This window comes from Microtus pennsylvanicus, chromosome 3 (assembly GCF_037038515.1).
Source record: "Microtus pennsylvanicus isolate mMicPen1 chromosome 3, mMicPen1.hap1, whole genome shotgun sequence".
Taxonomy (NCBI): domain Eukaryota; kingdom Metazoa; phylum Chordata; class Mammalia; order Rodentia; family Cricetidae; genus Microtus; species Microtus pennsylvanicus.
This window is the reverse complement of record NC_134581.1, coordinates 12,799,835-12,824,853: the sequence shown is the minus strand read 5'-3', so window position 1 is coordinate 12,824,853 and position 25,019 is coordinate 12,799,835. Positions and strand designations below refer to the sequence as shown.

Sequence of the window (25,019 nt, the reverse complement as noted above, 5' to 3'; positions counted from 1 at the left end):
TACTGCCTTCACTTACTATACCTAGAGTGATCTGGGTTAGGACCACATTGTTAACAAGTGGGAACGGGATATAAACTTGAAATGAAGTATTCTTCCTGAGTCAGTAATATATACTGCCTCCTCTGTGAAAAAGAAAACCAAACAAATAACCATAAACCTCAGCCTTGCTGTGTGGTATTTGACAGATACTTTCTGTTTCATCCTAGGAATCCTCAATCTTGCATCTGGAGTGGTGGACTTACTTCAGTTCTACTTCCCAGAATCCTTTGATCGCCTTCCAAGAGATTCTGGACTTTTTGATGGTCCCAAGCCAACTCTCTTAGACTCTTGTAGTGTAAGCGACTTGGCAATTTTGCTGCGAGGGAACAAAAGAAAAACTCAGCCCATTGAATTTGGTGCCCACCAGGTAAGCTTATTGGCATTATATGTTCTGAAATAAGTCAGTTTGAAGTTGCAGCCATGAAGCAGCAGCAGCAGCTGAATTACTGTATAAGAATCTAGTAGCTCTTGATCTAGGATGGGTGTGTGCTTAAGAGAGGCCATTGACTGGGACTGTCTTCCCAGTCCTGACTGACCATGTCCACCCTGGCCATTTCTCTTTAAAGTCATTACTTGTTTCCTAGGGAAACAGATGAGACTTTCCTTTATTTGACTTTGTAGAATCTGATATTGTTTGGGTTTATTTTACTTTAGGTGATTCTCGTTGCCAATGAAATGGCAAAAGAGAAAATTCCAGAAGAGCTGGGGTTAGCTCTTGTGCTAACTGTTTATGAGGCAAAAGGATTGGAATTCGATGATGTCCTCCTTTACAACTTTTTTACTGACTCTGAGGTATGTCCCACTGAGTACTTCTCACACAGTCCAGAGCGGAACTTGTGCTCTGCAGAAGACAGTCTGGAGATAAGGCTAAGAGTTTGTCACAGGTGCCTGTGTGTGTTGTAGAACATCTTGTATTTAGTGTGGGGTTTGTGAGTTAATGGAGGGGTTAAAAGTAGTTGTGGGTTGTTCCACAGTAACTCATGGGCTGCTTTTCCCTCTACACATTCCTGGCTCTCTTGTGTTCATGTCTTCTGAATGGCTAGCACTCGAGGGCCAGTTTTCATTAGCTGCTCTTATCATTGGCTCCCAGGGACGCCTAAGTTGGAGCAGGTTCTAAGGAGAGCCATACATGAAGGCAAGGTTAGCAGTGTCCACTCTCTGAGTTCAGAGATGGGCAAAGCCAGTTGATAAAAAGACAATTCCACGAAGACAGTGAAATTTGGTTCCAGTCTCCTGGATCAGGTAATGTGGGTGACAGGAGCAGCCACCTTTTCTCCAGCCTCCTTTGGCATGCTTCACTGTCACAGCTTCACACCACAGCCACGGTAGCCAGAGTCCATGGATTGACCCCAGTGATGTCTCTGCCAGCACTGCCTTAATGTAGTTCCTGGGTCCTTGTCATGTGTTTTTCTTTTTAAATTTCCAAATTACTGTTAGGGGAATCACTAAGTCAAAGACCATTGCCCTCTGGCTTATAGCCGCTGGTTTCCTTTCACTAGCGTAGTCTTTGTGTGGGGCCTCAGGCTGGCTGCTATGGGTCTTCTTAGTGCTACAGCGGCTGTGTTCTGGTCCCTGTTGCAGAGTTTTTGTTACATGCTTAGAAAGGCTGTTTTTTTTTTTAAAAAAAACTTAACTCTGAGCACCCTTTAGCTTTGATACCTTAAAATCTATCCCTAATCTGACCCTTGAAATAGAATCCTTCTTTACATTTGTCTGATCATTCTTAAATGTCATGTTTGATTTAGCAATATTTATATATGGTACTGCAACAGATACCTCACAGTTCATAAATAACTTTTTGAATGTAGTGTCTCATCCCACCAATGCTCGAGGTCCTGAGTATTTTTATTACCTTCATTCTTTAGGTAAAGCCAAAGGTTATTGGGTTGAGTAAGTTGCCCATAGTTATGATATTCACAGCAGAGTCCGAAGAAAACCCAAGTTTTTTTGAGCTCCAAATACTTTCCTTTGTCTTCCTTCCTTGTCACACGTGACTTGGCTTCTAGAAACTTCCACAATGAATAAATATATAGTGCCACTTCTTATGTGCAGCCCCTTCCTGGTAGATTTGTTAAGAAAAGCAGATGCATGCTCATTAATCCTGCTACCATTTTTCATCTCTGAGGTCTAACTTTTTTTTCCTAATAACACATCCACTGGTCATGGTTGGACTGAGGCTCTCCTGAAAGAGAAAGGGGTAAGAATTTGTTGTTCCTGTCCTTTATTAAGTGCCATTTGTATGCACATGCCAGTGATAAAGTCAGAGGTCAAAGATTTAAGGATCCATGTGGGGGAACTTTGCTTTCAAAAGAAAAATCAGTTATTCTTTACCTGCTCCCAGGAATGGCACAGGAGTCTCTCTGTCCTTCCACTGAATTTGGTGAAATTCAGAAACACGAAAACAACAAACACCTAAACAAATGGTAACATTTGTTTTATTCTGTGTACATAATGAGACATCTAGTAAAGATTTTGATATGGTGCTTCCTGGTGTAATGCAATTGTGCATTCCCTGGTGCAAAGTATGCCCCCAATTTATCCTTTACAATCTCCAGACCAGAAGAATGCAACTGGGAGAGGAAATGCATATAATAAAAAGGAGAGGGAAGGCAGGCAGATCAAATCTCCTCACCCTCCATGGTCTGCAATTCAGATTTCTTTCAGGTGGCTGGATGAAGGTTGCTGAACAGTAATCAATATTTGACATGGAACAGTGGAGATCGTCTGTCTTTGTCCCTCTTAGTGTCCCAGGCAGGCATTGCTTTGGAATATCTGGCATTTGGGCCTGGGTGGGGGTTTGGGCCTGGATGTGCATGGACATGGGTGGGTACTGTCTGTAGTTCTTCTATCTAGATTTATTTTGCCCGTTCACCACAGTCTCAAGTTGTCTTCTGAGTGGGGAGGCAGCCAAGAGGTGGTCAAGCCAGACCCTGGCAGGATGTTTCCTCACCTTAGGGGAGAAGTTACTCTCTCAGAAAGCTGTAAACTATCCTCCTTGGGAATTGAGAAGGGTGAATGCTATTTATGCTACTTTTGAGGGCATTCTTTCTTTCACACTAATATGTGAGAGGGATGGGGGGAACTTGAAAACCACAAATTTTGTGGGAGACTTGCTAGTGGAATCCAGGCCTTTTCCTTGCAAGAAGCAGCTCTTTTCATTGCCCCAAGTGCTGCAGGCCTGTTATCTTGGCGATTAACACATATTCCCCTTCCTGTCTCCATCTTGAAAACAAGAAAATATTTGCTTCCTGGAAATATATAGCCACAAACCATCTGAGCAAGTTTGCTTCTCTCCCAGAAGTTTTAAAATATGTGACGCTTCCTTCCCTGGCCCCTCTGGCAGTCTTTTTGCCCCTTTGCCTGCCAGGCGGGTCCTCTTGAATGTCCGCATTTTACCTGCTTTCCTTGACTCTGCTTGCTAAGTAGCTTTACAAAGAGGATGTCATGAGTATGTCCTAAAGAGTTTTTCTAAACCTTTCGCCTGTTCAAATGACTTCATTTATGGTTGGCATCACTTTTCAGAGTATGGTACTGAACCCCATGATTGATTTTTATAGCAAAAACAGCCAGCCCTGTTTATTAGACCGTGTTTTATGCATGTAGTAAAGCAGAACAACTTAAAACAAGCATCTATCAGCTCTGTCAACTTCATGGTTTGGGCACCCTTGAACATTACAATGATGTCAAGTTGGCACGCTTTATAAAAATGAAAGGCTGGGAGAATAAAGTGGCTACATTCAGAAGACATGGTGAATTGTGAAATTCAAGACTCCTGGAGATTTTTCATTTTAAGTACCACATATAACCTGAACAATTCAGCCTTGCGGGGGTCAGAAACCAGTTCTGAAGCTTGCTGACCAGTTTCAGCCCACTGGCTTTTTTTCACATCCTGGAACTAAAAATGGATTTTACATTTTTGAATGGTTAGAAAAAACTCAGAGAATAATATCTCATGGCACATGGAAATTATATGAAACTCAGTTTAGCACTGACCAATATCTTTATTGAAATATAGCATGTCCATTCATTCACATGTTGTCTGTGGTTACTTTAGCACTGTGGCAGGTTGACCAATGAAAGACCATGTAACATGCAGATATTACCCCTTGCAGTGGTTCTCAACCTTCCTAGTGCTATGACCCTTGAATACACTTTCTCATGTTGTGGTGATCACATCATAATTTTTATATTGCTATTTCATAACTGTAATTTTGCTACTGTTATGAATCTTAATGTAAATATCTGTGTTTTCAGATGGTCTTAGGCAACTCTTGTGAAAGGGGTCATGACCCACAGATTGAGAACCACTGCTTTAGCATTGCTATCCCCTAGTCATACAATCACATTAGCTTTGGGGGTTTGGGTAAAAGAAAGAATACATTAAAAGCAAATACTATACCCTCGATGTTATCTCCTTTTATTGACCAACAAAGTGAAGTTGTTCTGTTATCCACTATAAAAACATCGTGTCCAAGGTCAGATAATAAGTGGAAAATTAGTTATTAATATGCCTCATCTACCTCATATCATGTCACATATAGCATCTGTTTTTCTCTCCATTCAGTGGTTGATTAATTTAGATAATTCTGCCACCTGTGCCTAAATGTTGTCCCTATGTGGTATTTCTTAACCACATTGTGAGAAGGAGTAAGGTTCCCTCTGTCCTTACTGCTTGCTGACATTCTTTGAATTACTGTAACACCTTGGGCCCTTAGCATTCTTGCCCATAGAGGGCACCTATGCCTGGATTCTCAATCATCTTACCCAAGTGTTGGTGTATTTTCATGGTAGCTTCTTTGACTTCTGCCTGTGCAACCTTAGCTCTTCCCATCTATTCTGAGGCCATGAGATACATCCCTCTATACAACTTGTGTTGAAGGCTCCACACCTGTGCTTGGGGCTCAGTTTTCTGTGGAGCTTGGGAGGTATTTCAAAAGCAAATTCTGTTGTTCTTCAACTTGTTGTTGTTGTTGTTGTTTAGGCTTACAAGGAATGGAAGATCATTTCCTCGTTCATACCGTCATCTGACTCCAGAGAGGAAAACTGGCCATTGGTTGAAGTTCCTCTGGAGAAATCAAACTCCTCTCAGGCTCGGCCCCTTATGGTGAACCCAGAAATGTACAAGGTGAATATCTGCAATTTGTTCACACAGAGATTTAATATGGAACCAGCAAATAAGGCTTGGAAAGAAAATGAGAAGAAAAATGGAGCCTTGCACCTGGCTGGCCTTCCATTACATTGACAGTGGGAATGGGGAAAGAAAGGCAATGTTGTCTGTCTCCTCCCTCTCTGCAGAGCACTGGATTGATGGAGGTGGAAGGGCCTTCCATTCACCTCTGGAACCCAACTTTATTCACAAAAGTTGATGAAATCACAGAATGTGTCTGAACTGGTTTAGTAGTAATGATAGTTGCTGTACAAGGCATGACTGTCTTAATTTTAAAAAGCAAGTAACACACACACACAAAAAAAAAACTTAAAGGAAAAGTAAGTCACAACAGTTGTGAGGTCCTGGTATCCTTCTCAAAGGTTAGCAGTAATTTTTTAAAACTTAATTTTAAGTAATGTTTATTTTAATGCTTATTTATGTGTGTTTGGGTTCCTGTGGCAGGTGGAAGAGGATGTTGGATCTGCTGGAGATAGAATTACATTTATTTATGAGTTACCTGTTGGGAACTTATGTGACGGGAATAGAATTCAGTCATCTGCAAGAGCAGCTAGTGATCTTGACTACAGAACAGAACAAACTCTCTAAAACTTTTTTTTGTGGGTCAGTGAGATGGGTCAGTGGGCAAAATACTTGTAAGGCAAACATAACTACCTGAGTTCAATTCCTAGAACCTATATAGAAGGAGAAGGAGAGAACTAACTCCACAAAGTTGTTCTGTGACTTGTACACATGTGTCCTCACATGCACATATTCTACCCATACAAATAATAAGTAAAATTAAATTAAAAATTAGCTTAGTTTTTATACTTTTCTCAGGTCAGAGTAAACCCCTTAAATCATGTTCACACTGTCACTTGGACACAAGGCTCATCATCTTTGTCTTCAACCTTATTGTTAGCTCCTCAACGGAGAGCTGAAGCAGCTGTATACTGCCATCACACGGGCTCGGGTCAACCTCTGGATCTTTGATGAAAACCTAGAGAAGCGGGCTCCTGCTTTCAAATATTTCATTAGGAGAGATTTTGTCCAAGTTGTAAAGACAGATGAAAATAAAGGTAAGATCTCATTAAACCATTCTTGCTGTTGGAGATGTGTCTCGTCTGTTCTGATGGTCATGTAGAAAGGGCAGTTTTTGTTATTTTGTGTTTTATAGTGCTGAAGATTGAACCTGGGCCCTTATGCATGGGAGGCCAAGTGCTCTACCACTGTTCTGTGCTTCCAGTCTTGGGGTGTAGAGTTTTGTTTTGCTTGATAGCACCCTTTCTGTGCTTTTCTCAGAAAACGCATTTTAGCTTTTTTATGTTTAAGTGTCTGGGAAAGAGTGTTTGTTGTGCATTTGGGGTGAGTTTGCTACTTTAGGGAAATCTGTTATTTGTCCTTTAAAAGCGAGTGATTTGAGTATGGGCTGCAGGAGCTAGGTCACAGTGTTATAATACAAGTTACTAAAAACTTTTGGGTAGCCTGATTGAGATTGCCTATCAAAGTGAAAACCACATAGCCCTAGTTGTAATAACAAGAAAATGAAAGTAGTCCAAGCATCCAGTATGGGAAAGGCTAAAATGCCATACAATTATTAAAAAGACTAAGATGGATTTCTACTTATTGGTATGGAAAGATGTTTAAGATATGATATATAAAAACAAGAAAAATACCAACAGTATAGAATGATACAATTTTTTTTTGGCATTAGGTTCTTTAATTGCTCTAGGAAGGAGTTTCCTCAATGATGGCAGGAAGTTATTGAACTGGATTTAGCATAGGGGCCTGAGAGCAATCCCTCAAGGAGTTTTGTAAAGGCAAAGATGGTCTCGAATGTCTCTTGTTGATCTACATTCACTAGCCCAATGTTTGCCTTTTCCACATCTTCTGCATAATCAAGAAGTGACAGGCATTCTGCTTAGAATATGTTCAGAAAAAAACATTATTTCTAGGATCACCCTGTTTATAATTCCATTTAAGGTGACCATGTTTGCCAACACTATAATAGTTAACATTTTAATTTTTCCTTAAAACTCTGGAAATCAACTCTCCTATCCATGTATCATCATGATGAGATTTAATATAAGATGTAGTTCAGATCCAGAATGATCCAATTTTAAAGAACCTTATATTAACACAAATACAAAACTATGTACATCAGCATATAGCAGAATAGAAAATTTACATGTACACATATGTTATGTGTATGTGCATATGAAATCTGTTTGAGTACCTATGACTGTCAAACCAAACTCATTTTGCACACCGGTACATTAAGAATTAGGTTAGTGAGTGTCTTAGTTACTGTTCTGTTGGTTTGAAGAAATTCTATGACCAAGGGAACTCTTACAGAAGAAAGCACTGAAATGGGAGCTGCTTGCAGTTTTAGAGAGTTAGTCAGTGATCATTGTGGTAGTAAGATGGCAGGTATGGTGTTGGGGAGTAGCTGAGAACTTTACATCCTGATCCAAAGTAGCAGGCATCAGGCAGAGAGAGACACCTGGTCTGGCATGGGCTTTTGAAAACCTTAAAGCCCATCCCCATACCTCTTCCAACAAGGCCCCACTTCCTAATCATTCCTAAATAGTCCCACTAACTGGGGATCAAGCATTCAAATGCATGTGCTGATATGGGCCATTCTCATTCAGACCACCACAGTGAGATTAGTTAGACTGTCTGTCTGGCTTCTAAACGTCACAGCACAGAGACCAAGAATTCAGATAGCAAGAGAGTCATCATTTGTATCAATTTAACTCCTGGTTATTCAGGGCCCCATGGCTAGCAGGTCAGAATAGACAAAATGCATAAATATACATTTGCACAGCTGCTACTTCTGAAGTAGACTTTACAGTGCTCACCTTTGTATAGGTCTTTATGTATTTGTTGAGTAGATGTAGACATCATTTTCTTCTTCAGAAGGGTTTAAAAATTATATATTATTATTGTCATAATTTTCAAAGACTAGCTAATTAAAAAATAAAGTCCTCTGAGTAAGATAGTCATGAAGAAAAACAATCTTCCCTCTGTGGAGAAGAAAACCTCATTTTTTCTTGAGAATTAGTTAATGAGTTGGCTCCTCTAGACTGTGGTTAATTTCTCTAAGGAAGAAGCAGAGCTTATCTACTGTAGAGAGGTTTGCTGGTTGCCTGACTATTTCTGGTTATTGCTCATAGCGCAGTTGGGGACCAGGATCCAATCTTCTTTTTTTGGGCTGTGGTGAGAAGGGTTGAAGGCTTAACATTAAAATCTCATCTTCTTAGTGACCTTGCCATCTGAGTAGTTACATGACCTTGTTCAGGCCCAATTTCCTTATCATGGGCCCTTTTCCCCTCCCATTAAAAGGAAAAGGAGTCGGTTGGCCTAGTATATAATTTTCAATTTATCCTGTAACTTTTTTTTTCCAAGACAGGGTTTCTCTGTGTTCTAGGATAGCCTGAAACTCACTCTGTAGACAAGGTTAACCTTGAATTTAGAGATCTATCTGCCTCTGCCTCCTAAGTGCTGGGGTTAAAGGTGGGCACCACCACCTCCTGACTCACTCATATTCCTTTTAATTACCCAATATGCTCTAGTACCCACTGGAGGATGATTAAGATAAGTAGTTTTACTTACAAAGTTAAAATGTTCAAGAACGACAGTTTCCTTTGTATCATGGTAGCAGTATGAGCACAAGAGCAAGGGCCGTCTTAACCATAAGCTGTGGTTGGACACACAGACCCTTCCAGTGCATCTGTCTCTCCAGAACAGGGGAATATGAGGTGAGTATGGCACTGATACATTTTGGAATTTTTTAGCATGGTTACCTTGTCCTCTTCAGGTGTAGGATGGGGTTTTCTTTGGGACTATACTCCCACCTGGTGCACAGAGGCCTCACTCAGGGCTGCGGTCATTGTTGCATTGTGCTTCAGAAGACTATTGGAAGGAAAGCAGGGAGGGAGCAGGCTGTGAAGTCTGCTTGGTCTCTGATCCTTCTGGTTGAGACCCATTGCTTCTTTGGTTGCAACCCATTAGTCTAGGCATCTCTGGTCCCTTTAGCTTTGATCTGGCTTCCTGACATTGTTGTGGCATTCACTGTATCTCTGGTACTTAATGAACTGTGCATTGCTGCTCGTTGCTGATGACATTCTGAGGGTCATGGGTGGGGAGGGTTGGTATGGAACAGAAAGGACAGACTGTAAGTGGTTGTAGTAGTGTTTTCCCACCCACAGCAAGGTGTTAGGCTGTCTACTGTGGTGAGGACAACATATGCACTTGGATGCACAAAAATGGATTTTATTCAGCTTGGAATTTTCAGCTTTACAATGGTATAGAATTGATACACCAGTAGAAACCATATTTTGAATTTTCATCTTTTCCTCAGCTAGTAATAAGTGGGTACAATTAGCAACCACAGTGTCCTGGGTTGCTAAGACATGGTATCTTGTAAATTAGTTGTATTTAAAGCCCTTTTGAATTATGATATTTCCAGTTTACTGTGGGGTTTGTTGAGATGTAGCTCCATCAGAAGCTGAGTAGCATGTATTGTAAATACCTGTCCTCTTGTCCCATGCTGAATTTTGAGAGCTTACTAAGAACTAACTGGCTTTTTATTTTCAAGGAATTAATAATTGCTATGTGTCTTCTTGTTTATAGCTACAGTCAAGAAAAGTAGACCAGAATTTAAAAAGCAAATTATGTGTTTCTCACTTCCACCTCCTCCTTCTGAAACATACACCAACCTGTTTTGGTGCTAAAATACTTCTTGATGAAGTCTAGAAGGTCAACACAGTGCATTGCCTGCAGTACAGCAACAAATGTGATTTCTCCCATTTCTACTAGCTAGAAGGCCAATATCAAGGAGTAGGTGGGGTTAGTTTTTTTCTGAGGCCTCTCTTGGGCTTCCAGATGAAGAATACCCTCTTACTGTGTCCTCACATGGTCTTTCCTTTGTGTGGTGCAACTGTGGTGTATGTGCGAGTGTGTGTGTGTGTGTGTGTGTGATTTATATATCCTGATCTTTTACTGTGAGACTGGTTTAAGGCCTATCCCAAAGACTTCATTGTATAGCTCTGGTCTCCAAAGAAAGCCCTATTTTTGAAGTAGTAGAGATTAAGAATTCAGCAAATGAATTTCGGGGGATATAGTTTAGGCCAAACAGATGTAAGTCGAGGGTTACTGCCTAGAGAAACAAGCTCACTTTTCACTTTCATTTTAGACTTTGACGATAGCATGTTTGTTAAGACCTCAACTCCTGGTGAGTGGATCACACAAGGAGACTATTATGCCAAGCATCAGTGCTGGAAGGTAAGGAGCCGGGGCCAGAAGCCAGGGTGAGGAATGTCTGTGACTGCTGGCCTTGGCAGACCTCATGGGAAGGTTTCCCACTATCAAATTGGTGACTAGGACACAGTGATGGTGGCAGTGATTGTGCCGTTTCTGAGTTTATCCTGACAGGAGGAGAGCCCCTGCCCTGTTCCTTCCCAGTCAGTGCAGGCATGGTAGTCCTTCATTTCAGCAAAGTGCTGGCAAATAGATGGATGGATAGATAGATAGATAGATAGATAGATAGATAGATAGATAGATAGATAGATAGATAGATAGTCAGTCAATCAGTCAGTCATGGTCTGTCTCCTGCCAAGGGGCCTTCCTATTTATTTCCATGATTGATTTTTGCAGCTCAGCTAAACCATCACAGTCCCAATCTTACTTTATTTCTTCCCTTTGTCAGCTGCAGCTTGCTAGAGATGTTCCCCTCTGTAGCTGCACAGTGTCTGCTTCAGCAGTTCCGGACACCCCACTATCAGCAGCATCCCACACAGGAATGAGGGCAGGCACTAGCTTCTTTAGGATCTCTTTTTAGATCCAAAGTTCCCAGTGGACTTCCTCATGCTTCTCCTTGTCAGTACTAGGTCACATGCCTCTCACCTCTGCAAAGTCATCTGGGAGGGTAGTCCTCTTGACAGTTTAAGCCTTGTATGTAGAGTAGATTTTTTGATCTGGCAAGAAAGGAAGGAGAATGCTGTGGGTAGCAACGATATCTACCACCACCGACTGAGCTCAGGAAACTTACAGCTCTTGGAGCTGACTGCTGGGCACCTGGATGACTGGGTCGCCATGACTACAGCTGTAAGGTTTTGGCAGATGGCTTTCTTTCCTTCTCTGCAAATGGATGGGGTCCAGCCTCTCAAGTGTCCCAGAAAGATGTCTGCTGCTTCCCTTCCATGTCTGAACAGACGCTGTGTGGCTCATTTTGTTGCTCTAGCAACTCTTATTGTTGAAACCTGTAAGCTAGGTCTGAGTGAAGGCACTAGACAGTCATGAAGACCCTAGGACTGTAAGTCAGAAGTGATCAAAGACAGGCCCTGTGGTATAGACAGAGACAGAGCACCTCACATTTCCTTTGTCTCAGTTCCTAGAAAAGTTTGGTTTGCTATGATGGGAAATAGTTTACATGTACAGAAAAGGGATCATATCTGGGTTTTTCATAACAAGTACCCCCACCCAAACTTAGCGGCTTATCACAAGTCGTCTGCGCAGGTCTCTGGGCTAGCAGTTTGAACCAGCTAAATAGCTACTGGACCCACCAGAATTCGTGTGTCTACCCTTGGCCGCCATTCAGTTGTATTCTGTTTCTGGTGATTGGCCGGTTCCTGGCTCTGGTGATGGGGGGATGGGTGTGGGGTCACTAGGATTCTTGGAAAACTTCAGCAGATAAATTTGGGCTAGTTCATATTATGCCAGTGTTCAAAGAAATATGTCAGTCCTGAAGGCTTGTTCTTAGAATTAGCCCTGTGGCACTTCTTATGAATTCTCTTGGCTACATAAGTCAGAGGCCACTTTAAGGGACAGGGAGACAGACAGACTCACTAATGCTGGGGTAGAAGCAGCAAAAGTATATTCAAAGGAATGTGGCAGAGGTCAGAGGTGTGAGGGGCTCTGGCCACCCTTTTGATTTCTAACAATGAGGTGAAGAGAAAAACCATGCTATTATAGAGGTATGTATGAAAGGTTATTTTCAAAATATGCAATATTTAGCTGGTGAAATTGATAGAGCCCCCAAATTATTCATTATTGATCCTTGTTATAATTGGAAAGAAGCACTGAACATTTGGCTATTGTTGTAAAACCAAAATATTTTTTGGCAGGGTGGAGGGAGGCAGCAGGGAGGGAATGGCAAGGCAGGCTGGGCAGCAGCAGGTGTGGGCACCAGACTGGAGTGTTATAATATAAAGTCTTAACTCTTCATTCCTTTCAGAACATCATTGATGTTGCCCATATGTGTTGTCCATGGGTTTCCAATTATTTATCCCTTAAAAAATACCTTTTGAATGTTTGAATCTAAAATTTTTTTAGGGGAGCCGGCACAGATGAGAATGTTATAAAAAGCCTTCTCCTCGCCCGACTTTATTTTGACCCCCGCTAAAGGACTTCAGGACTCAGGTGGCTTATTGAGTTTTTGGCTGCATGTCAATGAATGTGTCAGAACCACCATGCAAGATCATTCATCCAGCAAATAATTGTTGAGCTATGGGCCAGACATTATATTTAGATCCTAAAAATATGATGGTGAACAACAGTGATACACAGACAAGTGCACAGTTCAGCAGTTCCAGGTGTCACAGATGAGAACCAGCTGTCCCCAGAGCCACCTGTCCTGGACACAGGAGGTCAGGGAAGCCTTCTTTGAGAAAGGGTATTGAGCTGAGATTGTAGAATAAGTGAAGTGAACTAGGCAGAGAAAGGAAAGGGGAGCATTCCAGCTAGAACAGTGCATGCAGAGGGCCGGCTGGGAATGCGGGTGGACAGGAGCAAAGAGCATGATGGGAGAGGTCGTTCTGTCTGATTTACCATAAAGCACCACTCAGTGTCTCCAGTACCAACATTGAGACCTAATGCCAGTGCAGTGTGAGCCTACTGCTTCTGTAGCTTGTGCTTTGAGACAGTGCAGGACCTCCTGTTTCAGAGAGCAGCTTTTCTGCTGGCCAGGATTTGGGTTGTGCTTGGAGACCTTTGACACTCCTTTGCACACCTCATAGTCAGAGGTTTGTTGACACAGGTTTGCATGCTTCAAGGATCTTAGGTGCTCTGATGCCATCTCTACTACATTTCTACGCCACCACGTCTACACTGCTGTCCACCAGCACACAGGCTGCCACTATAGCTAGCAACCATGTCAAAGCCCAGAAAAGCTGCTGGGTAATTTTGGGCCCTTTGCTCCATGGCTCTGACTAAGGTTGCTACTACATACAGTGAGGAGGGGTATGTCTTCTGCACGTGGCCATTAGGAGATTATACAAAGTTGGTGTTGTGGTGGCCTATAGATCTACATGTTGTATTCACTTTCTTCATGGCTACTGACTATTTCCTAATGAAACCTTTGGATTGTATTAGCTGGTCCCACAGCTGGACTCTGTCTTTGGAGACTCCTCTCTTTAAATCACTTGTACTTTCCTGCTCTTCCGTCAGATTGGGCTGGGCCAGACACAGGACTCTGTCCATAGCAACATAATGCATGCATTAATTCTTGTTCTGTTACCTCCATTACCTTGCTGGGAATCAAACCTTTGGCCTATTCCAGGTTGCAGCTAAGTGTTACCAGAAAGGAGATGCAGTTGAGAAGGAGAAGTTGGCCCTGGCCCACTACACTGCCCTGAATATGAAGTCAAAGAAAGTCAGCCCCAAGTAAGTGTCTTAGGATTGATTCTCATGCTCTCTGATGAGAGTGTCAGTACCGGCCACATTTCATGACAATGCTGATTCTTTCCCTTTCCCCCAGGGAGAAGGAGCTGCAGTATTTGGAACTGGCTAAGACTTACTTGGAGTGCAATGAGCCAAAGCTGTCTCTTAAATGTTTGAGCTATGCTAAGGAGTTCCAGCTCTCTGCCCAGCTGTGTGAGAAGCTGGGAAAGGTATGGCCCCAACCGAAAGATGCTCCTTGAATAATGGTGCTTCATCTGAGTAAATGGAGGGGTGGGCCATCAGTCTCTGCTTATGGCAGGAAGAGACTCCAATCCTTAAAGGAAGGAGAGGCTGGCTCTGTCATCTGGGATCCTTCTTTCTCCACTTGCTCAAGAGTGTGTTGTATGTGTTTGTGTGTCTCTGTGTGTATGTGTGTTTATCCACATCTGTGTTACTATTCAAGTCCTGAAGTCAGCCATAGGGAGGCCAAGTCACAGACCCAAACCAGACGGATGTTAAAATATTCTTGCTTTCTCTTTGCCTAGGTTCACAGTCTGGAGTCACTTGAGTAAGTAGTTTGGTGTATGTATACGTGGAGGGTTTTCTCTGTTTCCAGTAATTACCTAGATAGATCATCATGGTCTGATCCTGTAATCATGTGCAGCTACTTGATAGAAAGTTAAGTTAATTAAAAGAAAGTAAAGTTAAAAACTTGACCCTCAGTGTCACTAGTCATACTGTGAATGCTCATCATTCCAGAATGGAATCATCACTCAAAGCTCTGTTGGGCAGAACTTCTAGTGTGGAACACAGCTTCTTAGTGGTTAGCAAGCTGACAGTGGGACACAAATGGCTGCTTGTCTGTGGCAAGATTAAAACAGGAGAAGAAAGTAAGCAGTTAGAAATTGTTCATAGCTACATTGCATTGCTGTAACGTCCAAGTTGTGGGCATTTTCTCAACAGTTCCTTTGTTTTGCTTTTTTCCATTTGTGTGTGTGTGCGCACGCACGTGTGTGGGCGCCTGTGCCCAAAAGTGATGTCAGGAATCATCTTCCATCTTTCCTTCACCTTACTCACTGAGGCAGGATCAGTGAATCAAACCCAGAACTCACTGATATGGCCATTTTGCTTGCTAGCTTGTTCTGGGGATTCCATCTTTCCTTTCCAAAGCCACTCCCTCACTGGGCATTTTAGTGGGTTTTGGTGATCAGAACTCTGGCCCTCAGGCTTGTGCAACACACACTTTAACTACCGAGCCATCTCCCTAGCCCCGCAGTTCCTTGTGAGGGAATCAGATTTGGTGCAGTAAGAATTTAAAACAGTCTGGCAGTTGCAAAAAGTGTGCTAGAAAGCATGGGGCTGTGAACTGTTGTATTTTCTACCTAGGTTTCCTACTCCCTATTTGGAACATGGGTTTCTGTGTATCAGTGTAACAGTTTCTAGGATCCCTAGCACACCCTGGATATTGAAGTCAGAGTGGGGAATGGGGAATGAGACCTACTGAGAAGTTGAAGTTGTGGGCCCCATGTCAGTGTCTAAGAAGATCAGTCCCTCCCAATGCTGCAGCCCTGGCTCCATGTTTGTTACGGGATGTGGCTTATCTGGGAGATGGAGTAGAACAGGGAATAGATGTTCTACATTCTAGGAGTTAAGATAGTTTCTATACTTTCCAGTTTCTTTAGTCTCTGCCCTCCAATCTTTGGCGTTACCATCTAGAACCCTAATGGGAGGCTACAAGATACAGGCCTTGCCTGTCACTTTCCCCTTTGCCTCCCAGTACTGTCCATGGGAAAGGAGCTAAGTATCGCTTGTCTCTTTAACCTCACCTCAGCCTCACATGCTTGCATTGCTGAACACTAGATCATGGCATTTTCTATACACGTGGGATTTAAACTTGTCTTGTTCTGTGCTTTGGCTTTCCCTTGCCTCTTATGTTGAGCTCTGGCTGTGTCTCTGACCATGGTAATATTACAGAGTGAGTGTTCTCTGTATCACTACCCCCTTTCTCCAGTGATGAAAGTTCAGGTGTGGTGTGGCATGACTCAGTACTACTGTACCATTTGTGATGTGTTGCTAGAAGTGGCCTGCAGCCCTGGGTCCTTAGACATTGCTATCTCATTTTACTAGGTATGTCTACTTTGCTGTCCAGAATGGCATGCCATGTTGTATGTAAAGATACTGTGTTCCCTATGTCCTTGACCATGTTTAGCAGATTCTTATTTTTGCAAGCCTCTAGATGTTTCTCACTGTGGATTAAATTTCCACTCCTCTAATTGTTACTGCAGCTGTTCACATTTCTCTATTGTAAATGGTGGTTTATAGCCTTCCAGTATCTTTAAAATTCTCTTTTCAAAAGTCTTTGTAGCTACAGGATTTTTTTTAATGTTCTAGAACTGTTAGATCTTATATGGTAGCTTCTAGTCAGATATGGCTACTTAAGATTAATTAAAATTAAATAAAATTTAAATTTCAGGTTTTAGGTTACAGTACCCCATATATCAAGGTCTGTATTGAGAGTTAGTTAGTGACCAGCAGATTGGGTCACACAGTAATGAGAAACATCTGTTCTCATAGAGAGCTGTTGGACAGTACTGCTTTCAGTGCTTAAACTGGTTTTCTTTCTTGCTTCTTCTCCCTCTTCCTTCTTTTCTTCTATTTCCAGTGTCGGGAATTGAACCTGGGGCTTCATACACATCTTAAGCAAGTGCTCCATCACCAAACTGTATTCCAGCCCTGAAAATTGTTTTTCTTAGCTTTATTTCATGAGACTTTGTGGAGCAGTTTCAAGTCATAAAATTCATTGATGTTTCTCCTAAGATTTGAATTGTTAGGTTTTGTTGGGAACATTTTACTTGCAGGTCACAGATATTCCCATACATTTTTCTCAATAATTTTTGTATCTAAACCTTTGAACTTTTATTTTTTTTGTATATGGGTGTTTTGCCTGCATGTATGTATGTTTACTGCATGTGTGCAGTATGGGAGGAGGCTGGCAGTGGACATTGAATCAGTCCCCTGGGACTGGAGGGACAGATGGTTGTGACCTACTGTGGAGGTGCTGGGAATTGAACCTGGGTCCTTCTGCAAGACAAGCAAGTGTTGTTAACTGCTGAGCCATCTCTTTAGCCTCTGTATTTAAATCTATAATCCACCAAGACTCCATCTTTGTATATGATGTGACCTGGAATTTAACTTTCCCCTTTATTTTAAAAGGAATTAGTTTTTATTTTATCTATACTAAGAAATAGATACATAATCACTTTTACTATTCATGTGTTAGTTTTTTTTAAGATTAAGAAAGCCTAGAATACTTTAAATAAAAGCAAAACTTTACTGTTGTAGATAAGAGACGCTGCCTATTTCTATAAGCGAAGCCAGTGCTTCAAAGATGCCTTCCGGTGCTTCGAGCAGATCCATGAATTTGACCTTGCACTTAGAATGTACTGCCAAGAGGAGCTCTTCGAGGAAGCTGCTGTTGCAGTGGAAAAGTAGGTGGTTTTATTCCTTCGCATCTTTCTGCCTTCTCCCTTCTCTCAGGGGATGGCCTGCTGTGGTAGGTACTCTGATGCTTCTGAAGTGGCTGACCTGTCAATCTCCCTCACATGAGAGCTGCTTCAGTGCAGTCTCAGAGCTCCTTGAGAGTGGATTCTGCCTCTCAACCTCGTTCTTTGCTCTGACCCATCATCATAGGAGAGGACTGAAGATGAAGGATGTGTCCTGGCGTGTTTATAATAGGATACACTGACTCTAGTCAGTGGAGTGCAAGTGCTCCTGAGAGCGATATCAGTGTAGCATGATTCCCGTCATGCACACCGAACAAAAGAGAAGAACTGCCAGCTAGGTGAAAACAAAGACTGCTACAGCCACCGTTATGTCCTTTTCAGTGTCACAGTCATGTTTGTCAAAGCTGAAGCCCAAAATGGTTATTATGTTTTGGTTTTCAGTATGCATAAATTTTTCCTGGACAATGAAACATTTCTAGAAATGTTTGTGTACCAGACAGCTTTAGGTCTTTTCTCTAATATCTGCTCGTGGGAGCTTTAAGTTGCTTTGTACTGCATTTTGGAGAGACTTCTCTTTTTGCTGATAACAAGTTGACATGTGTACTTTTTTGTCAGGCCTGCCAACAGCTAATATTGACATGGAGACTTACTATGAATTATAAAAGTTCAGCCTTAGCTTAGGCTTGTTCCTAACTAGTCCTTATAACTTAAATTAACTTATGTTTTTTAAATCTCCATTCTTGTATGAGGCTTGTTACTTCATCTGTACTGCCCGTCCTGCTTCCTTCACATCGGCTGACGAGTCCGCCTTTCTTCTTCCCAGAGTTCTCTCTCTGCCTGGAGTACTGCCTGTATTCTATAGCTATTGACCATTCAGCTTTTTATTACACCAATCACAGCAACACATATTCACACAGTGTACAAATGTTCTACAACACTCTGTCTTTGCAGATATGAAGAAATGTTAAAGAACAAGACCTTTCCCATTCCCAAACTCTCCTATTCTGCCAGTCAGTTTTACTTGGAAGCTGCTGCAAAGTACCTGAGTGCAAATAAGAGCAAGGAGATGATGGCTGTCCTTTCCAAGCTTGACGTAGAAGATCAGCTGGTATTCCTGAAGTCTCGGAAACGCCTAGCAGAAGCGGCAGAATTGCTTAACAGGGAGGGTCGGAGAGAAGAGGCTGCCCTGTTGATGAAGCAACATGGTTGCTTCCTGGAGGCTGCCAGGCTCACTGCCGACAAGGACTTCCAGGCCTCCTGTCTCCTGGGGGTTGCCCGCCTCAATGTGGCCAGAAATTCTGACATAGAACATACAAAGGCTATTCTGAGAGAAGCACTTGATCTCTGCTATCAAACTAGCCAGCTGTCCGGCATCGCAGAGGCCCAGTTCCTGCAAGGGATTATCCTCAGGGACTTTCAGAAGCTTAAAGATGCCTTCATCAAGTTTGACATGCTCAACCACTCAGCAGGAGTGGTAGAAGCTCTCTATGAAGCAGCCAGCCAGTGCAAGTCTGAGCATCAGAAGGTTCTGGCCCTGGCTCCAGGGGGCTTGGAAGTCCTTCTCAACCTGGTCAGGGCCCTTAACAATGTGACAAACAATGCTGAGAGGGAAATGGTCAAATCTTGCTTTGAGTTCTTTGGAATTTCTCAAGTGGATGCCAAATATTGCCAGATAGCCCAGAATGACCCTGGGCCTATATTAAGAATAATTTTTGACCTGGATTTCACCTTGAGTGAGAAGAAAACAAAAGAACACTTCTTAATAGTGACTGATCAAGTGAAGTTAGCCCTGAACAAGCACCTCTTGAGCAGACTGTGTCAGATCACACAGATCCTGCTGGGGAAGACCTACCCAGGGGTCTGCACGAGATTTATTGTGGGTCTGAAATGTGAGGATGAGAAGTGTGAGGATTTCCACAGGCCCCTCAGGCGCTGCGAGGCCAAGTGCATGGTTCAGTCAAAAATGCACCTGGTGGCAATCAACGGATTGCTTCTGGAAGCCAAGAAAGTATTCCCTGAGGTCTTAGCTGAAGAACTTGAAGAAATAGACTGTATTTTGTCTCTAGATACATATGGCCTTTGCAAATCCTTTCTAAACCTCCTCTTCCCTCGGCATTTCCATCAGAGAATGCTGTCTGAAAACCCTATGGCATGCAGAGAAATCCTAAAGCCAAATTACAAGTTCTTCCGCTCCTTCCGGTTTGCCTTGAAAGAGTACATCCAGGACCTTTTTCATAAAGAAAGTGCACACAGCCGCAGGGAGTCCACAGACCTGTGGCTGAGTGCCATGCAGGCCTTTCTGCTGTCCTCCAGCTACCCTGACGACTTTGAGAAGCTGCTTCACCAGGAGGAGGACAGTTACAACCGGGAGCTGAAAGCACTCGAGTCTGACAGAGAGGACAGAAACAAGGTCAGGGGCTACAGAATGAAATGCGTTGAAGGGAAATTTGGCATGTTGGTGCCCAACAGGGAAGATGAGAGTGTGGAGAAGTCCTATCTGTGCTTCATCAGGCTGCTGGAGAGTTCCATGGACCAGCTCTATGTGCATAGGAACCCTGAAGACTACAAGAGGCTCTTCTTCCGCTTCATGAACGTCCTCATTAGGAGATGCAAAACACCTCTGGTCCCCAGCATTACCAACACGGTGGTGCTGCTGGAGTTGCAATTCATTCACTGTGGCGTGGTGCTGGCCCGTCTCTGGAAAAATGCGGTCTTGTGCCTCCCCAAGAGCTACATCGCACTCTTGCACTTCTGGGAGTTCCTGTTCAGCAAGAAGGACAGGGAATCTGGGGACGTGTTCTCCATCATCCAAGAGTACAAGCCGAAGGATGTAGCCAGAGCCATCCGGGACTTCCGGTCCCACCTCTCCTACCTTGTCAAGGTGCTGTGTGGTTACGAGAATATGAACTTCAATGTCTTGCTTGATGCCTTCAGTGAAATAGACTATGTGATCTCAGGGGAGGCAGAACGGACACTGGTGCTGTGTTTGGTGATGCTGGTGAATGCGGAGGAAGTCCTACAGCCCTTCTGCAAACCACTTCTCTACCGCCGTTTCCGGGAGATAGAGACAAGGCTGCAGTTGATGAGCGCGAATTGGCCAGACCAGGTGCCCAAGAGGCTGCTGAAAGTGGTACAGCGGGTGCTGATGGCTGTCAGTGTGAAGTCTGTGGCTGAGGCGCTGCAGGACCTGCTCTTTGAGCGAGATGAAGAGTACCTGGTGGATTGTCACTGGCGGTGGGACAGTGTGCATACCAAAGGCACTGTGGTCCGTGGCCTCTGCCATGAAGAGGTCAGACTGAACCGCTTGCTCTGTATGGGCCCTGTGGACCAGTTTGCTGACCCAGAGTGGGATTTTGGTGAAGATGAGACACATGAATTAGAGGAGTTGGCCCTGGAAGATCGAGATCATTTTCTGGCTGCCATTCTTTTCCAGAAGCAGCGAAAGGCCTTGATCCAGCGCAAGCTGCGCAGAGCCTGCCTGGTGGTGTCACTGTGCATCAGCTGGAGAAGATGGATTCAGACAGAGCACAGCAGGGAGGAGGCTAGGGAGCTCAGGGCTGGGAACTTCAAAAGGGCTGATGTAGACAGGACCCAGTGTGACCTGTGTGGCGTGAAGTTCATCCGCAGCCCCGAAAGTTACTTCAGTCCTGGCAAAGCATTTGAGGGAGCATCGGAGGCTGTGATCATTTCCAGGGCTGAGCTGGAAGGGAGAGAGGGTCGAGAGAGAATCAGTGAGTCATATGAGCAGCACATTCACTTGGAAGGTCACCGGAGGCAGCAAGCAGCCTACCAGAAATATCTGGAATTTTTCCATGAAAAGGTGGACCCGGCCATAGAAGAAGGCAAAGTAGTGGTGCAGGACATTGAGCAGAGCATCTGGATCCGTGGTCACCTGGGCTCCAAGGAGCAGAGCCACATGCTGCAGAGAAAGGTGCAAGAGCACATCAGAAGGGTTTCAGATCTGGTGGAAGAGCTCTACAGGCGGAAGGCCTGGGCTGAAGGTGAGAGCCTGCGAGGATTGGTCCAGGGACTGGTACTTAGGGTGTAGAGGTGGGATGTTAGTATTAGCAGAAAGACAAGAAAAGGCTCTTCTTAAATTCTAGCAAAATCTCACTGTTGAGGCCATCCTCAGTTAAATATGTGTGATTAGTGTAAGCTGAGATAGTTTCTCTGGGTACTTCAGATGAGAAAGTGGCTTGCTGTCTAATGCTATGGAGCAGATACAGAGAGGATGTTTAAAGTGGTGAGAAAACTCCTTGAGGTGCCTTTGCATTACTCACCCAGTGATCTTTCCTGAGCATCAGCAAGATGCTGAACCCTAGGGTAGGAACTGAGGACACAATCTCTTCTTGGGGTAGCCTTGAGTCACACTCAGTGTGAGCCTGTAATAGTAAGTGCTCTCATCTGCTCTGCAGTCAGGTTTCCCCTTTGCTTCTTTATTGGCAGTTTCTTAGCAGCACTGGAAATTAGCATAAAATGAACAAAGTTACATTGAAGAAGTTCTGTATTCAGTCACTTTCCCCACGTTAGGGCTTAATGACCTTTTGAATACAAGTTTCCCAGAAAGCTTTGCTTTTGGCATTCCGCAGGTGCACAGCTGTGGCTCTGGGCTAGCATTTAAGGCAGCCTGTGCTTGTGCTGGCAGAGGCAGCTTTGGGATGTGGGGAAGCTGGCATAGTGCTTAATGCTCTAATACCTGAAGCCATGTCTTTACTCAGAGCCTCTGTTCTTTGGTTTCTATAGCCGAGGAGGTGATGACTCAGCAGGTCAAAATTCTGGCTTTGTCCGTCAAGAACGCACAGGAGTGGCTAAAGAAGACAGAGCTCCGCTTAAAAGATGATGGTAAGGCCTGTTCTCCTAGAACAGGTGATACTTTGGATCTTGTGGGTTCTGGTACTGCTGGCTTCCAGTTGAGTGTCAGGTGGGTTTGTCAGTGATATCAGGAGTATCTGCCAAATCATTAGTGATAGAATTTCTCCATCTGATGAAGGGCATTATTCTGGACTCGTACTTGCTTATGAGTTATTATAAATGTTCAGTCGTCGTTCAAACTCAGCACAACAACTCCCAAGGACAGGTAGTCCTGTAAAGCCGTCCCTTGGTAGGAGTGTTTGCCTATCAAGTCTATCACGTTAGCCAGTGTCCAGTAGAGGCCAGCATGGGCCAGTGACTAGGAGGGCTGCAGAGGGCTCCACCTAGTGGAAAGCTGACCAGGTTTCCTAGCAGGAGTCACACTCCTAGCAAGATTTCTTCCCTCTTGCCCTTCCCAACTGCCGCACCACATTTTTTCTTCCTCTGAGTGTTTTGTCCGCTTGGAGACCCTTCCAGATGCTACTGGAAAACCCTGACCTTCAAACTGAGGAAAGCTTGGAGAAACTTGGTACAAATGCCTTTGCTATGCTGTAGTCCCTTCTGGGTACCAGGACTTGGTGATTATTTCAAAAGAGATAATTATTGTCATATCAGCTCAAGGAGCCAAACTATGAAGCTTTAACACTGGAGAAGAGTGCTTGCTTGGGTTCTGCTTGGGAAGCAACACCAGTGCACAGTGGAAAGTTCTCTTCTCTGCCACCCTGGCAGGGAGCTTCATTTCTTTACCTAAAACAATGATTTCAGAAACATCAGGTTTTACCTGGATGTTAAACTCTGTTCTGTGGTAGAAGAGGAAGTTGCCATTTTCACGTGGGTTTTGCTTTTTTGCTTCCTAACTAGGTGTTGTTCAGGAAGAGGAATATGAAAATGAAGTTGAAGACTTTGGTGAACTCCGCCCTAGAAGGCGTTCCCGGAAATGTGGAAAGCAGAGAAAATACTAACATTTTCATACAGCTATTGCCTCTTAAACCTTCAGAACATTCCATCCTGTTTTAGAATTCTAAATGCTGGGGCAGAAGAGAAACAGAACATGAATTAGTATTTTAAAAGGACACCTTTGCTCTTCACTGTTATTGCCCATTTAGTGATAGCATAGGGTCAGATTGCTCCCTCAAGTGCAGGGACCTCCAGTTTTTCAAGTTCAGGTCTAACAGTAGCCCTGCTCCCCCAGACACCACACATGTCCAGTTATGGGGGAAGTAGTTGAAAAGAGTGCTGGAATTTCTCTGCCCAAAGCTCAGACTCCGTGGCTCATCACCACTGTGTGATGAGTTGGCAGCAGAGGACTAGGCATTTAAGATTGGCACATTTCATCTTGGAGCGCCCCTGCTCCAGGTCAGGAAATTCCTCTGCGGATCCCTTATCTCCTGCCACACTGCTTTAAATCAGCAAGTAGAACCAAGACTTTTTGTGCCCAGAGTTCATTTGGGCCTTGCCATCAGCCACCCTGAGCCTAGACTACCTTCTGGTTGTCTCAGTGGCATCTGTGGTGTGTTTTCCTTTTCTCCAGCGACTTTTCTGCCACCCCCTTTGTGATCATTCTCAGCTACTTGTGCAAGTCATGGTTAGACTACCTCAGAATGTAGTCAAGCATCCGCCCAGCAGCCTTTGGACGTCCTTTTCATTCAAGGAACATTTGAGGGTGTTTCCAGCCTGCTCCAAGGTGGTCTTGCTTTTGCCTTGTGTAGATGATATGAGAAGCGCCTTGCGTATACTTTGTATGTCTATATTTTTTGGTTCTTCCCGCTATATTTGATACCCATGCTCAGGTTGACAGCTCGAGTTTCTGCCTGCTGGGCTCTTCAGGTGGGAGCACGGGCAGAGGAACCAGTCTTCTGATGGTAGTCTTTGGGATTTGGCTGTGGATCACTGCCATGTGGCCTGTAGGCCCTGCCAGAGGACTTGCATGAGGCTTATGTTCCCCTCCACCCACTGCCAGCAGCTCTCAGCCTGGGCTCATTTGGGAAGCCTTCCTTCCTCTGATGGTCACTGCCTGCCCTCTTGCCACTCAGCCCAGGCTCCCATGGTCCCTGGAGGCTTCATCTCACCACAAAACCAGCTTTTCTTCCACGTTGCTGCTGCTATGACTGCTCACTGTTGCCCTCCATCATCTTTCTAAAGATGTATTTCATCGAAATGTTTGTTTGGTAATTTTATTAAGTTATGTTTCTCATTTTCCAGATTTTTTTATGAACTTGCCAGAAAAAAATATCTAATCAAATATTGCTGTCCTATCACAGTTTTATAAAGTTACAGCATCTCTCTTACCTGCTGTTGTCTTTTGTTTATTTACAATTCCCTTTGAGAACAAATGTGTGACTGTTGATGCTGACTCCCAGGTTGTTGCTGACTTCCTGTGCCTGCTGAGATGGAGAAATTCAAGGTCAGAGAAACATAGCTGAGTGCAGGCTCTTATGTGTTGCTGAGGACCAGTCTTGTACAAATTCCTTTCAGTCTGAATGTTTCTGTACAGTAGGGTTTGGAGTGCATGGACTTTGTCAATGCTGTGTACCAAGGATCATGGCCCTAGAAGGTGGGAGGCCTGGAGTCAGATTTCTTCCCTGCCCATAGTGAGCTGAATAACCTGAGATGATCCGTTGAGCACAGTGTTCAGGTGCCCACCTTTCACAGGGCCTCATGACAGAGCTCTGGTGCAGTGAAGAAACAGTGATGACAGAGGCCAATTCAAGAGCTGGGCCTCAAGTTTCTCTTTAAGAAATTGGCCTAAGATCCCTTCCTACCTGACAGAGGAGGCCTGTAAGTTGTAGAATTTGAATACCTTCCGGTCTTGGTGTGTG

The 25,019-nt window shown here is 43.8% G+C and overlaps 1 protein-coding gene across 1 annotated transcript in view; it reads left to right on the top strand.

Annotated features, from left to right (window-relative positions):
- Positions 1-24,488, top strand: part of Trank1 (tetratricopeptide repeat and ankyrin repeat containing 1) — an 80,029-nt gene extending 55,541 nt beyond the window's left edge. Inside the window, exons 12-22 of the mRNA XM_075964377.1 lie at positions 207-406; positions 694-831; positions 5,021-5,164; positions 6,108-6,264; positions 10,383-10,471; positions 13,746-13,849; positions 13,944-14,076; positions 17,189-17,334; positions 18,301-21,350; positions 22,093-22,191; positions 23,062-24,488. Coding sequence (XP_075820492.1) covers positions 207-406; positions 694-831; positions 5,021-5,164; positions 6,108-6,264; positions 10,383-10,471; positions 13,746-13,849; positions 13,944-14,076; positions 17,189-17,334; positions 18,301-21,350; positions 22,093-22,191; positions 23,062-23,162 — 4,361 coding nt within the window. The 3' untranslated portion in view covers positions 23,163-24,488. The remainder of the gene's footprint in view (positions 1-206; positions 407-693; positions 832-5,020; positions 5,165-6,107; positions 6,265-10,382; positions 10,472-13,745; positions 13,850-13,943; positions 14,077-17,188; positions 17,335-18,300; positions 21,351-22,092; positions 22,192-23,061) is intronic.
- The last annotated feature ends 531 nt before the right edge of the window (positions 24,489-25,019 follow it).